We start from the raw sequence: 12,664 nt of genomic DNA on the forward strand, positions 1-12,664 counted from the left end.
TCCATGACTTCCTGGCTGCCCTTCCTCTGAGGAGGAGGACTCTGGCATCTCAACCCCCACAGGTGCTCATTCTTACTGGACAGCCTTCTGCAGGTTGCCATCACCATGGAACCTTTCCTGTAGCTCTTCCACCATTAGCTGCATCTGGGAAATAGTAACTTTCTTTTCAGCACAGAACCACTGGGGCCACCTGTGCAGATACCACGGCATCTTACACAAATTGGAGGTTAAGAGGCATGGCTGGGTCCAAGACTTGGCAGCAGGACTTCCCTTCAGATTGTTCCAGAAAAAGTTACGAATTTCTCCAAAGTCCTTCATCTCTCCAGTGTGGGAAGCAGCCTGGTGTCCAGTGTGAGCTCTGTACTTACCAACCCCGGAGATCCCCTGCTGTCCACAGTCCCCATGCACACCCCACCTGCTCCCATGTAACAGCTCAGAGAGTGAGTAATAAGACATTTTTGGATTAAAATAAAAAAAAGTATCCACAATTATCAGAGAAGGCTAAAGATACTTCTCCCTTTTCTAGCTGTGTTATCTGCATGAGACCAGATTTTCTGAATTTCCTTGTCCAAAAAACAGTACAATGAACGAATGGGGAAGCACATGGGAATTTGCAAAACTGTAATATAATGCCACTCTGCTCAGAGGGTCTTCCCAGGTGTCTCAGTGGTAAAGAATCCGCTTGCCAATGCAAAAGCCACAGGTGACACGGGTTCTAGTCAAGGGCCAGGAAGATCCCCTGGAGGAGGAAACGGCAACCCCTTCTATTAACCTTGTTGGGAGAATCCCATATACAGAGGAGCCTGGAGGGCTACAGTCGAAGGGGTTGCAAAGAATCAGACATGACTGAAGTGACTGAGCACCCATTCAATACTTGTTTTTTTAAAGTGTAGTTATATTTCATGAAATATATTATGTCCACATGTAATGGTTTATTATTAGCTCTGTGAAAGTTGCTCAGTTGTGTCCGACTCTTTTCCACCCCATGGACTATATAATCCATGGAAATCTCCAGGCCAGAATACTGGAGTGGGTAGCCTTTCCCTTCTCCAGGGGATCTTCCCAACACAGTGATTGAATCCAGGTCTCCTGCATTGCAGGCAGATTCTTTACCAGGGAAGCCCCATTATTAGCTTTGTGTGCTGTGCTTATTTGCTCAGTCGTGTCTGACTCTTTGTGACCCCATGGACTATAGCCTGCCAGGCTCCTCTATCCATGGGGATTCTCCAGGCCAGAATACTGGAGTGGGTTGCCATACTCTCTTCCAAGGTATCTTCCCAACCCAGGGATCAAACCCAGATCTCCCGCATTGCAGGCAGATTCTTCACCATCTGAGCCTCCAGGGAAGTCCATTATTAGCTTTAGGTGAATTAATACATGCTTTTAAATTTCTCAATTTAAATTTCCAATCCAGTGAACATCCCACATAAACAAAAGCTCTTTGGGAGTTCATAATCATTTGTAAGAATGTAAAGGAATCCTGAGACAAAAACGTTTGGCAAAAGTTGCTTTAAGTGCACCTTACGTTCTGAGCTATCTCCACCTTACAGAAGAGGAAACTAAGACAAAGATTTAAGACCAGTTTAGGGCCACAAGGTCACTGCAGTGCCCAGATCTTCTAATTCCAGAGCTTGTATTTGTGACTGTAACTTTTCCCTTGAAATTAACCTTTGCTAAGACATTTCAATAGTATTAAAAAAAATCTTCATCATAGTCAACGGATTCTTCCTTCTTTACTGACTAGCTGAGCGATCCTTCCTTACGTTTGTCTCTCAAGTGAACGAACTTGCAGTGTTTGCAGGATTGTCCGCAGTTCAGCTTTCGCTAGGACAATCGAGTTTTCGAATCTGAGTGGGCGACCCCTTGATAATTCCGCCGGGGAACCGAAACCTACAGAGTTCAAACGGGCACTCTCTCCAGACTGAGAGAGGCTCCCACGTTCCTGATTCTCCCACGCTCAGCACCGCTGACTAACCCTCACACCTCTCGGCTCCTGGACCCACTTTCGGACAGTCAGGTACGCTTCTTGGCTACTGATTGGCTGCGCTTAACAACAATGGGCGGGACGCGGCTCCGGATTGGACGTCAGAGCCCCTTCTCCTCCCCTCGCTCTCGTCCCCCCAAGCAGTGCCCCAAGAGAGAGGTGCGGGATCCAGAGTCCAGCCCGGGCCTGGGCGGTGCTGAGTGCGCCGCCGCGAGAGGTGCTTGTCACTAAGAGCCAGGGCCTGCGGGGGCGGGGCGCCCTGGGCACCAGGGATTGACGTGCCTGCAGCCTTCTCCCGTCGTGCACCGGGGCGCCGGCCGCTCACCCGGAAGGAGAAGCTGGGACTCTTTACTATATGGTGGGGCGCTGGCGGTGTCGCTGTGGGGAGTGGGCGCTGCTCTCAGGTGAGGGGGCGTGGACGGGTTCGCGGGGGGTGGGTGCTACTCTCTGGTAAGGGCCATGGGTTTGAGCGTCAGCAATGGTGCTTGAGGTGGGGACCTTGCTGGACATCCTAGGAAAGGAGCAGCCTCACCTCCCGGGATGAAGACGGGTGCTTGGTCCGGATCCAAGGAAGGAAACCTGGCTTTCCATTTAGTTTTATAAAATATATAAAGCATCTTTCCTTCCCACTCCCCAAGCTTAGTAGGCAAAGGGGAATAAGGACCACGTCGTCCTTTGGCTCCTCGTTCGTAAGGAATACAGGAGTTTGCTACCTTGACCCAAACGCTGGGACTAGGAGTAATGGCAAGTATTCTACTGGGACACAGGAGACTCTTGCGCTGGATTGTGGTTGCCTTTGTTACTTAGCTGGAAGTAGAAGGAGTGGCAAGTTACAGATGAACAAAAGGATGGAGCAGAGCTGCTTGGCTGAGAACGGGCAGATGTTGGTCAGACCTGGGGAGCTATTCTACTTGTGGGTGTTTCAGAAGGAGAGCTTTTTGAGTTGCTATCCGGCACCAAGGGCTGAAGAATGAGCAAGAAGGGATGGGAGTCTCGGCGGCTTATATACTTTTATCACCGGATTTGTTTTTTTTTAACATGCCTCTTGAAGTTTTAGAAAGTATTGAAGTATTAGTTTAAATGGGAGTGAAAATTGTGGAGCTAAAGCTTTGACTTCCTGCCTGGAATTGTTTAGACACTGGAAAGCCTTACAGGTTACTTTATAAATAGCAAAGAACTGGATTTTCCCCGGAAATACTGGTGCTGGTACAGGTGGAGAAAATAAACTTCAGACGTGATTGAAAGGGCCCAGGAAATGTAGTTAGCGCTGCATAAGTAGCTGAGAGGGCCACTGACTCTGTCCTTAGTTGGGTGACGCACGGATCCATCTTCCAGATCATAGAGCTAAAATTAAGAGCTTCCTCTTTTTCCTCCAAGGGCAGAAATGCTTCATTTCCTCCTGAGGAGTGGGGTCTACAGGGAGGAAGCTGATGGAGAATAGTAGTTGCTAGAAATTATTCCTTGAAGTCTAGGTTTTTGTGTTTGTCCAGTGTTGTTAAGGAAAGTTACATTGGAAGCTTTCTAAGTGCCCTTTAATCTTAGGGTTAGTGAAGTCGCTCAGTTGTGTCCAACTCTTTGCAACCAAAGACTGTAGCCCACCAGGCTCCTCCATCCATGAAATTTTCTAGGCAAGAGTAGTGGAGTGGGTTGCCATTTCCTTCTCCAAATCTTAGGGTTACGTGTATAGCATCTTGGGGGTCCTTGGATTTTTTCCCCCCTTGGATGTTTTTTAAGCCAGTTTATAGCTGTTTGTTTCTAAGTGGTGTGAGTCCCAAAAGAAAGGAGAGATACTTGCTCTCAGAGCCCTTGGCTCACTCTTCTTGAGCCTGAAAGTGATGACCATTTAGTTACTGAATTGTGGTCCTGAATTCCGCAAACTTTTCAAGGCCCTGGAGATTCGTGAGCTTCACTTAGCATGTGGATTGCCTTATTGTCATCTTTCTTGCCCTTACTTTTGTGGAAAGACACTTCGGTGTATTTAATTTTGCTCCTGTGCTGGGAATATACCAAATGCCTGAAATGAGAAGAGAAAAAAACTTTTTTGTTTTAATCTGAGGAGATTAATTGTTCACAGTGAGCCGACCTGATCCCTTTGGTTACAGCTGTTAGACTGCTTACATCCAGGATGTAGTACATGAGTTGTTATGGAATTGGGATTTCCCACTTTTCAGTTCAGGGCCTTTGTGGTAGTGACTGCATCAGATGAAAAGTCAGAATGTCAGCAAGTGTACTTAATACGGCACTGCAGGCGCAGCGTTTCCAGGATAGCCCGGATTTGCCCTGTATCATGCAGCTTCGTCTCTGCATGCAGTGTTTGTGTGTGGAGAGACCTTCTGGTATTCTAGAAAAGATTGGGAAAGCTGTATGCCCTGCTAATTTTGTGGTGTAAACGAGTTCCTCTCCTCCTGAAATGTTAGCCTTGTGTTAGCACAACATAAAGTAGAAGGAAACTCATTACATGCTCTTCTAATGGTAAAGCAGAACTAATAAGAGAATGTGTTTAAAATTAATTGTGGGACTGTAAAAATGAGTGGGTGTGTGAATGGGCATGGGGGGAGGACAGGGAGAGCTTAGAGATAGTCTCATTTTCCCAGGAGCCAGCCTGGATCATTTGTTGGCAGTACATATTGGCTGAAGTCAGTTTTCATTTCAAGGTAAATTGGAAAGGGAAATTAAACCTTATTGTTCCGCTCTTAAGAGAGGAGAAGGGGGTGGAGGGAGCAGCCAGAGTGGATGCTGTTGAAGTGGTTCTAGGAGTAACAAGATTAGTGCTGTATTTTAACAGAAGGTGACATCATGGGCCCCTTTGGACTTGAGTAACCCTGTGCCTCAGCCTTCATGGTCCCCTTGTTGGAGTGGGCGATGTTGCTGCGCATGTAAACTGCCACACTGGGGGAAATCAGTGGCTTAGGCTTTAATGAATCTTTGCAAAGGAGCGGAAAACATCCTGAATCGACCTGTGCAGCTCTGGGGTGCTTGGGCAGAGGTACAAACCACATGTCGAGAGGAAATGATTAGAACCATTGGCTTGGGTTCTGGAAATGGAATTAGCTAAGAGAAGGTCACAACTGGGCAACCCGCTCAGGTGCCCCCGGAACTCTCCAACTCAGATCTGCCTCCAGTCCTGAGTGTGCTTAAGCAAGACAAAGGGAGAAAGGAGCCTTGGCGTTTGTGGGGTTTTGGTTTTCTCTAGACAGCCAGGAGGGGGTGGTGTTAGAGAGCTGTGCTTTGTGGGCCCAGCAGTTCTCAGGCAGAAAGGTTTTACAGCTCAGCCTGCCCGTTCTGGCCGCCTGAGGTGACATTGTTGACCTGAACTTGTTTTGGCTAGAGGTGGCCCCTGGTTCAGAGTCCCTGCCATGGTCTGAGAAGGGCGGTAAATCCCTCAGGGCTTTTAGCTTGGCCCCCAGCTCATGAGTGTGTGGGGGCTCCCCCAAAAGCTCAGCAGGTAAAGAATCCTCTTGCAACAGGAGACGTGGGTTTGATCCCTGGGTTGGGAAGATCCCCTGGAGAGGGGAATGGCAGCCTGCTCCAGTGTTCCTGCCTGGAAAACCCCAGGGACAGAGAAAATGGGCTAATGGGCTACAGTCCAAAGGGTTGCAGAGTCTGACATGACTGAGCGACTGTGTGCAGTAGCTCGTGTGGGTGGATTTTTTTGCTTCCTCTTAAATTTTACACAAGAACAAAAAAAGTTGCCTGGATTTCCCCAGGGGGGTCGCTTAAAAATTTTCAGGGTTTTGCCCTGGCAAAGAGAGGTGAGAGTAGATGCATACTAACAGAGGTTGATCCTGTATCTCCTGTCTCTCATCAGATGTTTCCTTCCAATGGGCTTTTGGTGTAGGATGTTGGAGAACCAAGAGCAGGAGGTAAGCATGTGATTTCTGGGGAACATCTGGCTGAAAGCTTGAGGGGCTCTGGGAGATCCAGATACTGCTCGGTGGTGGTGTTCTGACAGTGATGCCTTAGTGGTTCTGATGTGCTCAGAGTCAAGCGAGAAGAGGGAAATCAGTAGTGAAGGCATGACTGAGAAATGAGGTTCCCTTTCCACTAGCTTTCTATTCATCGGAAGGCACTAGAACATAAGCTTCGTGAGGGCAAGGATTTTTGTCTTTTGTCCTTGTTCTGCCCCCAGTGCCTTAGCACGGCCCCTGCCACATAGAGGGTGGTCAATAAATATTTGCTGAACTGAATGAATAAATGAGCAGAGGAGTGAAAGCTGGCGTTGAGTGGAGTACCCTGGCCGCCGTGTGTTGGAACCACCTCAGTGTGTGGCTGAGCTGAAGCTGAAGGAGCGTTTCTTACCTCTAGGAGGTGATCACTGTGCGTGTTCAGGACCCCCGCGTGCAGAATGAGGGCTCCTGGAATTCTTATGTGGATTATAAGATATTCCTTCATGTAAGTGTATCCGACTTTGATATTGGGATCAATATACCTTTCAGGGCTTAGGGCCAGTCCTGAGCAGAACCTGTTTCTGGAGGTATTGACAGAAGAAAAGGAAGGAGGAGAGGAAAGAGAGCCTGGGGTCTGCCTGAGTTGTCTTCAGGCTGCTGGGTGGCACTGTGCTCTGCTTGGATCCCCTTGACTGGGACTGTGGCCTGGTGACTTGAGTCCTTGGTGAGAGGGATGACGGGGAGTTCGTGTGAACTTGGGCTTTTCCACCAAACCCTTTACACGTGCTTTCTCCTGTAGACCAACAGCAAGGCCTTTACCGCCAAGACGTCCTGTGTGCGCCGCCGCTACCGGGAGTTTGTGTGGCTGAGAAAGCAGCTCCAGAGAAATGCGGGTTTAGTGTGAGTTCTCTTACTTCCTTCTTGGGTCCGAGGCCGGCTTCTTAGGTTCTTCCTTGGCAACTGGAGTTTACAATGAAGAAAACTGGGCAGACGTACTAAGGTCGCTGAGAAATGTGTTCTTTTTTTTTTTAATTTTATTTTATTTTTAAACTTTACAATATTGTATTAGTTTTGCCAAATATCGAAATGGATCCGCCACAGGTATACATGTGTTCCCTATCCTGAACCCTCCTCTCTCCCCATACCATCCCTCTGGGTCGTCCCAGTGCACCAGCCCAAAGCATCCAGTATCGTGCATCGAACCTGGACTGGCAACTCGTTTCATACATGATATTATACATGTTTCAATGCCATTCTCCCAAATCTTCCCACCCTCTCCCTCTCCAACAGAGTCCATAAGAATGTTCTATACATCAGTGTCTCTTTTGCTGTCTCGTACACAGGGTTATTGTTACCATCTTTCTAAATTCCATATATATGCGTTAGTATATTGTATTGATGTTTTTCTTTCTGGCTTACTTCACTCTGTGTAATAGGCTCCAGTTTCATCCACCTCATTAGAACTGATTCAAATGTATTCTTTTTAATGGCTGAGTAATACTCCATTGTGTGTATGTACCACAGCTTTCTTATCCATTCATCTGCTAATGGACATCTAGGTTGCTTCCATGTCCTGGCTATTATAAACAATGCTGCGATGAACACTGGGGTACACGTGTCTCTTTCCCTTCTGGTTTCCTCAGTGTGTATGCCCAGCAGTGGGATTGCTGGATCATAAGGCAGTTCTATTTCCAGTTTTTTAAGGAATCTCCACACTGTTCTCCATAGTGGCTGTACTAGTTTGCATTCCCACCAACAGTGTAAGAGGGTTCCCTTTTCTCCACACCCTCTCCAGCATTTATTGCTTGTAGACTTTTGGATCGCAGCCATTCTGACTGGCGTGAAATTATGTTTTCAAGTCAGTGAAAAAAAGTTACGACAGAGTTCTCATTTCTAATATGTTGACCTAACAAAGCCAAGCAAATCTAAAGAACGTTTTTCTTTTTATGTGCATAGGGCTAAGCAGAGGTACTGCTGGCTGTGTAAATGTGCTTCACTGGTTATCAGGAACTTTGAGCACCTGGACTGATTGGATGGTGTTCCAGTCCGTTTGATATGTAAAAATTGTGATTTTTCTTTTTTCCCCTGTCTTCTTTTTTGTGTAGAGACCTTTATCCAGAGTTACGACAGACTGAGAGCCTTAGGACAGGCACTGTTGCTCACTCCTCACCTACACGCTGCAGATAAGCCCTAAAACTGGAGGCAGTTTATGACAGTGATTCCAGCGCAGTGTGGTTACTGAGTGCTGTGGTGACTTTGTTGCTGACCTAGCCAGTTAGGTAGCCTGTGGGATTGGTGAGGCCACCGTCATGAGTCAGGCCCTCGTAAGCCAGTCGGAACTTCCTCTGAACAGATCCTGCATCCTCTGGTCTGGCCTGCTGTTTTAAAGCATGTGCCATGCCTCACAGGAGAGGTGAGGGAGGCTGGAAGAGTTTGTGGATGAGTTGTTGCAACCTGACTACTTTTAGAAAATTCCAAACGTGTGATCTTCGGGGACTGGAGATGGTAGCCTTAATTTACACACAAGGACCCAGCATCCTCCACGTCTCCATGTCCAAGTTTCTTCCTTTTGAAACAGTAGTTGATGGTGGGAGTGGGTTCTGTAAACAGTGGAGTCTAGCAGCATGGAGTTCGTAAGTCCCAGGCCTGGTTCCAATGCCAGCTCTGCTGCTTGCTTACTAGCTGTGGCCTGGGGGATTTACTCAGCTTCTCTGTTTCCTTACCATTAAAGTGGGTGTGCTGACATCCTTCTCACAGGGTTTTGAGGAGGGTAAATGAAGTAAGGTTTGTAAACGTTTAGCACAGTGCCTGACACCAGGCGTGTCATCAGTCGGTGTTAGCCCTCTGCCCCTGCCCGCTTATCAAATGCTATTTGTGTTGATTTGTGTCTCTTCTTAGGGGATTTCCTTGATCAGGGACTGGAGTGACTGGGCTATTACTTATCCTGGGTATGTGTTACGTTGTGTGATCCCACAGGCCAGTACCTGAACTTCCTGGGAAGTCAACCTTCTTTGGCAGCTCAGATGAGTTCATTGAGAAGCGAAGACAAGGTCTGCAGCACTTTCTTGAAAAGTGAGTGGACTTGGAGGGCTGGCACTTGCCTCTGGGGGGATGGCAGGGGTGTGTGTGCTGTACACAATGGCCCCCAGGAGCACACAGGCATGTTTGTGTCAGATGCTCGTGCCCTCAGCACTCACTGGAGCCAGAAGGCCTCAGAGGATGGGGCTGAGCCAGCTGCTGTGAGGGCTGACGCTCTGCGCTCTTCTGCCTGTGTCTGCCCCAGGGTCCTGCAGAGCGTGGTCCTCCTGTCAGACAGCCAGTTACACCTCTTCCTGCAAAGCCAGCTCTCAGTGCCTGAGATAGAAGCCTGTGTACAGGGCCGGAGCCCCGTGTCCGTTTCTGACGCCATCCTGCGCTACGCTATGTCCAACTGCGGCTGGGCCCAGGAAGAGAGACGGGGCTCCTCTCACCTGGCTGAAGGAGACCAGCCTAAGAGGTAACTGAACGCTCTTTCCTGAGACACCAGTGGCTAGGATTACTGTAACCTGGGCCAGTGAGGTGTCCATTGGTAGAGAAAGGAAGATGGCATTGGTGGCCTTTCAGGAGGCCCCTGTCATCCCATGCAGAGGGCCTTGGGTCTGTGCTGACTCGTCCCTGGGAGATAGCTCTCCTATTGCAAGCTGGGGAGAAAGAAGAAAAGGCTGTCTTATTTGTTTTGTTCTTTATCCTCTCCCCCAACCCCCGCTTTCTTAGATGACAACTTTATTGAGATGTATTCATATACATAAAACTCCCCCTTTTATGTCCAGTTCAGTAGTTTTTGTCTAGTCACGAGGTCATGCAGCCGTCCGTCATCATAGCCAGTTTTAGAACATTCTCATCAGCCCTAAAGAAACCTGGTGCCTGTTAGCAGTGACTCCCACACTCCCCAGCCCCGAACCCTGGCCCTTGGTAACTACTGCCTGCTTCCCGTGCGTGTGTGGATTTGCCCATTCTGGACATTTCACACAGATGGAGTCATACATGTGGTCTTTTGTGACAGACCTCTCTCACTTGGCACCGTTTCCCGGTGCATCCGTGTGGCGGGGCATAGCAACACTTAGTTCCTTCCTGTGGCCAAATACTACTTCCTTGTATGAATAGGCCTCACTTGTTGTCCGTTCACCTGTGTTTGTTGATTTTTGTTTACCTGTTCATGCCCTCCTTTTCCCTTTCGCACTTTTTTCCAGTTGTTGCTTTCTCCCAAGACCCGGCAGGAGAAGCTCTCCCTCACCGCCTCCCGGGGAAGAAAAGGATCCATTCGAGGTGTGGGCTCCTGTGGTTGACGCCGAGGCTCCTCCCTTGGAGAGCCCCACTCTCCCACCCACCTCCTCTCCATCATGCTGTGGTTTTGCAAGACCTGATGAGGGAATCTCTGCTTCTCAGCCTGTGAGGAGAGTTCTGGGAGGGGACCATGCTGTGCCTTTGGACCCTGGTCAGTTGGAAACAGTTTTGGAAAAGTGAGCTCTCCTTGGAGCTCTGGGTTCTGCTCTGAGGTGGATGAAGGCGATGCAGGCAGGGAGACTTGCTCAGGTGGGGTTAGGCACAGGCTGGTGGTGGGAGGCTGGTCTGCTTCCTGTTTTACCGTGGCCTCTGCTCAAGTTGGCTCTGTGGAGATTGGTCATAACTCCTCAGGCTTCTTCGATAGGGATAAGACACTGTGCAGGTGTTTGTAAGTTAAGCACAAGACCCAGGAGTTGTTGGTTCTGAGCCAAACCCCATATTTACTCTCCTGGAAGCTGAATTTCTTTAGATGTTTGTTATTGGGTCCAGGAGCACTGTCTCAGGTGACTGGTGGGGACCTGTAGGTGGCAGATTTTAAGCTACCTTATCAGAGATTGCTCCAGCAGAAGTGCTTGTGTTTCTGTTGTGTCATTGTGTTCCAACTGGCTGTTTTTGCTGAAGCCCCTGGAGCACTGGTTTCTGGGAGGCTGGCCTCTTGCTACCTCCTTGCATGGACAGGGGGGTGAATATTTTTTCTCCCACCTCCTTGCTTTTCCTCCACTCATAACCACTGAATGGAACGGTGCTGTGACTCCTGACATTGGGGTTTCCTGCGCATCCCAGGACCTCGGCCTGGCTGTATGGGGCCCGAGGCCTGTGAAATAGCTCGTGGCCATCCACAAAAGAGAAAGGTTTGGTCACAGCCAAAGGACAGGGAACGATTCAGGGGGCTTTGTTTTGGAAAAGATACCCTGGACTGTCCCTGCCTCTCTGGTTATAAAGCCGAGATGGACTGTCTTCTCTGCAGGGTTAGCTGAGCTCCTTTCTTGTTTGAATCCTTTTCTTCTCCCTTAGTAACAGCTCCCTTTCCCCAGGGCTTCAGCCACCACGTGTCCCTCTGCTGTGTTGCGGGAGGCCGTCTGTTCAGTCCAGTGGGGTGTGGGGGCTTTGTTTCTGCCTGGAGAGAGGGCTCTGGGGATGGAGATGAGAAACAACACGCCTTCCTTCAGACAATGAGGCGTCCTGCCCTCCTGCTGCCGTAATTCTCTCCTCCGAGAGCTGGAGCTGGAGGAGACGTGCCGCTGGCGTTCTGCTTATCTGCCCTGGCCTCTGTGTGTGTTTCTTCTCCATCTCGCCCGCCCCTCCCTCCCCTGGCCCCCGCATCCTGTCCATGGGCTCTTCTACTACTCGCCTGTGCTGTGGGACTGTCATGGCATTTAGTTCAGAGTTGCGGGGCTTTGGCCTGAAATAAAATTCAAGTATTTAAGACTGTTGCTGCAGTTGGTGTCTAACAAGCTGTAGCAGTGGAGGCATTGAGGGCTGGCGGTAGTCACTTTCATAAATCATGAATTTATCAGCGTGGAAATAATGGTTCAGAACTGTGCACGGCAGCTCTCCTGCGTTGTGCGCAGCTCAAGTTCACCACTGGAGAAAGGACTGTCTTCCAAAGAGGCAGAATCCAGCTCTTCTCACAGTGATGGGCATGAACCTTGTTAGGTATAATTTACCTGATGCTGCTTCCATCCTTGCAGCCTGTCTGAGGTGCCAGGTGCTGAAAGAGAAATAAAGTTTGTCAACAGGCAGATGCCGAGCCCTGGCTGGGACTCATCTCTCTTCTCTGCCTGCCTCCCCTGGGTCTCTCTTTTATATGATGCAGCAGAGCAAGGCGAGGAGAGAAAACCTACAGAGGCAAATCCAAAATGTCAAAAGAAGTTCATTTAAAAGGGGAAAAAAAACTCCATACACAACCCTCACAAAAACCCGACAGATGCTAAGCTAATGGCATCCGCTCTGCCGATTGGTGGGGATGACTCATGAATATTAATGAGTCCAATGCTCCAAATGGTGCAGCTGTGAACCCAGCTGTGCTTGAAGCTCTCTGATCTCGAAACTTCCAGACAGGAGCCGGAGGTGGTCTGTGTCAATTCCCTACTCAGCCAAAAAACAGCAAGCTGGGGTGGCTTCTTCTGTTCACTCCTTTTCTTCCTGGAGTTGGTGCTCAGCAGCCAGTTCTGCCAGCAGGGTTGGCTGCTGGGACAGCAGGAGCCGGTCCAAGACACGGATGCGATTTTTCTGACTCCTGGCTTTTTTAATGATCCATTATCAGCAATGCATACAGCAGTACCTCAGTCAATCCAAGGCCAGGCGCTGTCCCGCCACTGTCTTTTGCAGAGTTGAGTGTAGGCCGTGGAAGGAGATGTCCTAATGGGGGAGAGTTTTTCTAGTAACGTGGGCCTAGAGATACCAGAAAAGCAGCAGAGATGGGTTTTCCTCCCCGTCTCGGCAGTGCTGTCTGCTGCTCTCCCATCTT

At 49.1% G+C, this 12,664-nt stretch overlaps 1 protein-coding gene across 7 annotated transcripts in view; it reads left to right on the top strand.

The window, feature by feature from the left end:
• The first annotated feature begins 2,099 nt into the window (after positions 1-2,099).
• SNX11 (sorting nexin 11) overlaps positions 2,100-12,664 on the top strand; it is a 30,121-nt gene continuing 19,556 nt past the window's right edge. Inside the window, exons 1-7 of one of the 7 annotated variants that reach the window (XM_055576088.1) lie at positions 2,105-2,388; positions 5,793-5,847; positions 6,290-6,376; positions 6,671-6,771; positions 8,848-8,943; positions 9,155-9,367; positions 10,101-10,345. In XM_055576088.1, coding sequence (XP_055432063.1) covers positions 5,806-5,847; positions 6,290-6,376; positions 6,671-6,771; positions 8,848-8,943; positions 9,155-9,367; positions 10,101-10,345 — 784 coding nt within the window. In that variant the 5' untranslated portion in view covers positions 2,105-2,388; positions 5,793-5,805. Of the gene's footprint in view, positions 2,389-5,792; positions 5,848-6,289; positions 6,377-6,670; positions 6,772-8,847; positions 8,944-9,154; positions 9,368-10,100; positions 11,942-12,664 lie in introns of those variants that run through there. The other 6 variants (XM_055576094.1, XM_055576090.1, XM_055576093.1 and 3 more) reach the window with 6 other exon arrangements.

The sequence above is a fragment of the Bubalus kerabau genome, chromosome 4, assembly GCF_029407905.1.
Source record: "Bubalus kerabau isolate K-KA32 ecotype Philippines breed swamp buffalo chromosome 4, PCC_UOA_SB_1v2, whole genome shotgun sequence".
Lineage (NCBI taxonomy): Eukaryota > Metazoa > Chordata > Mammalia > Artiodactyla > Bovidae > Bubalus > Bubalus kerabau.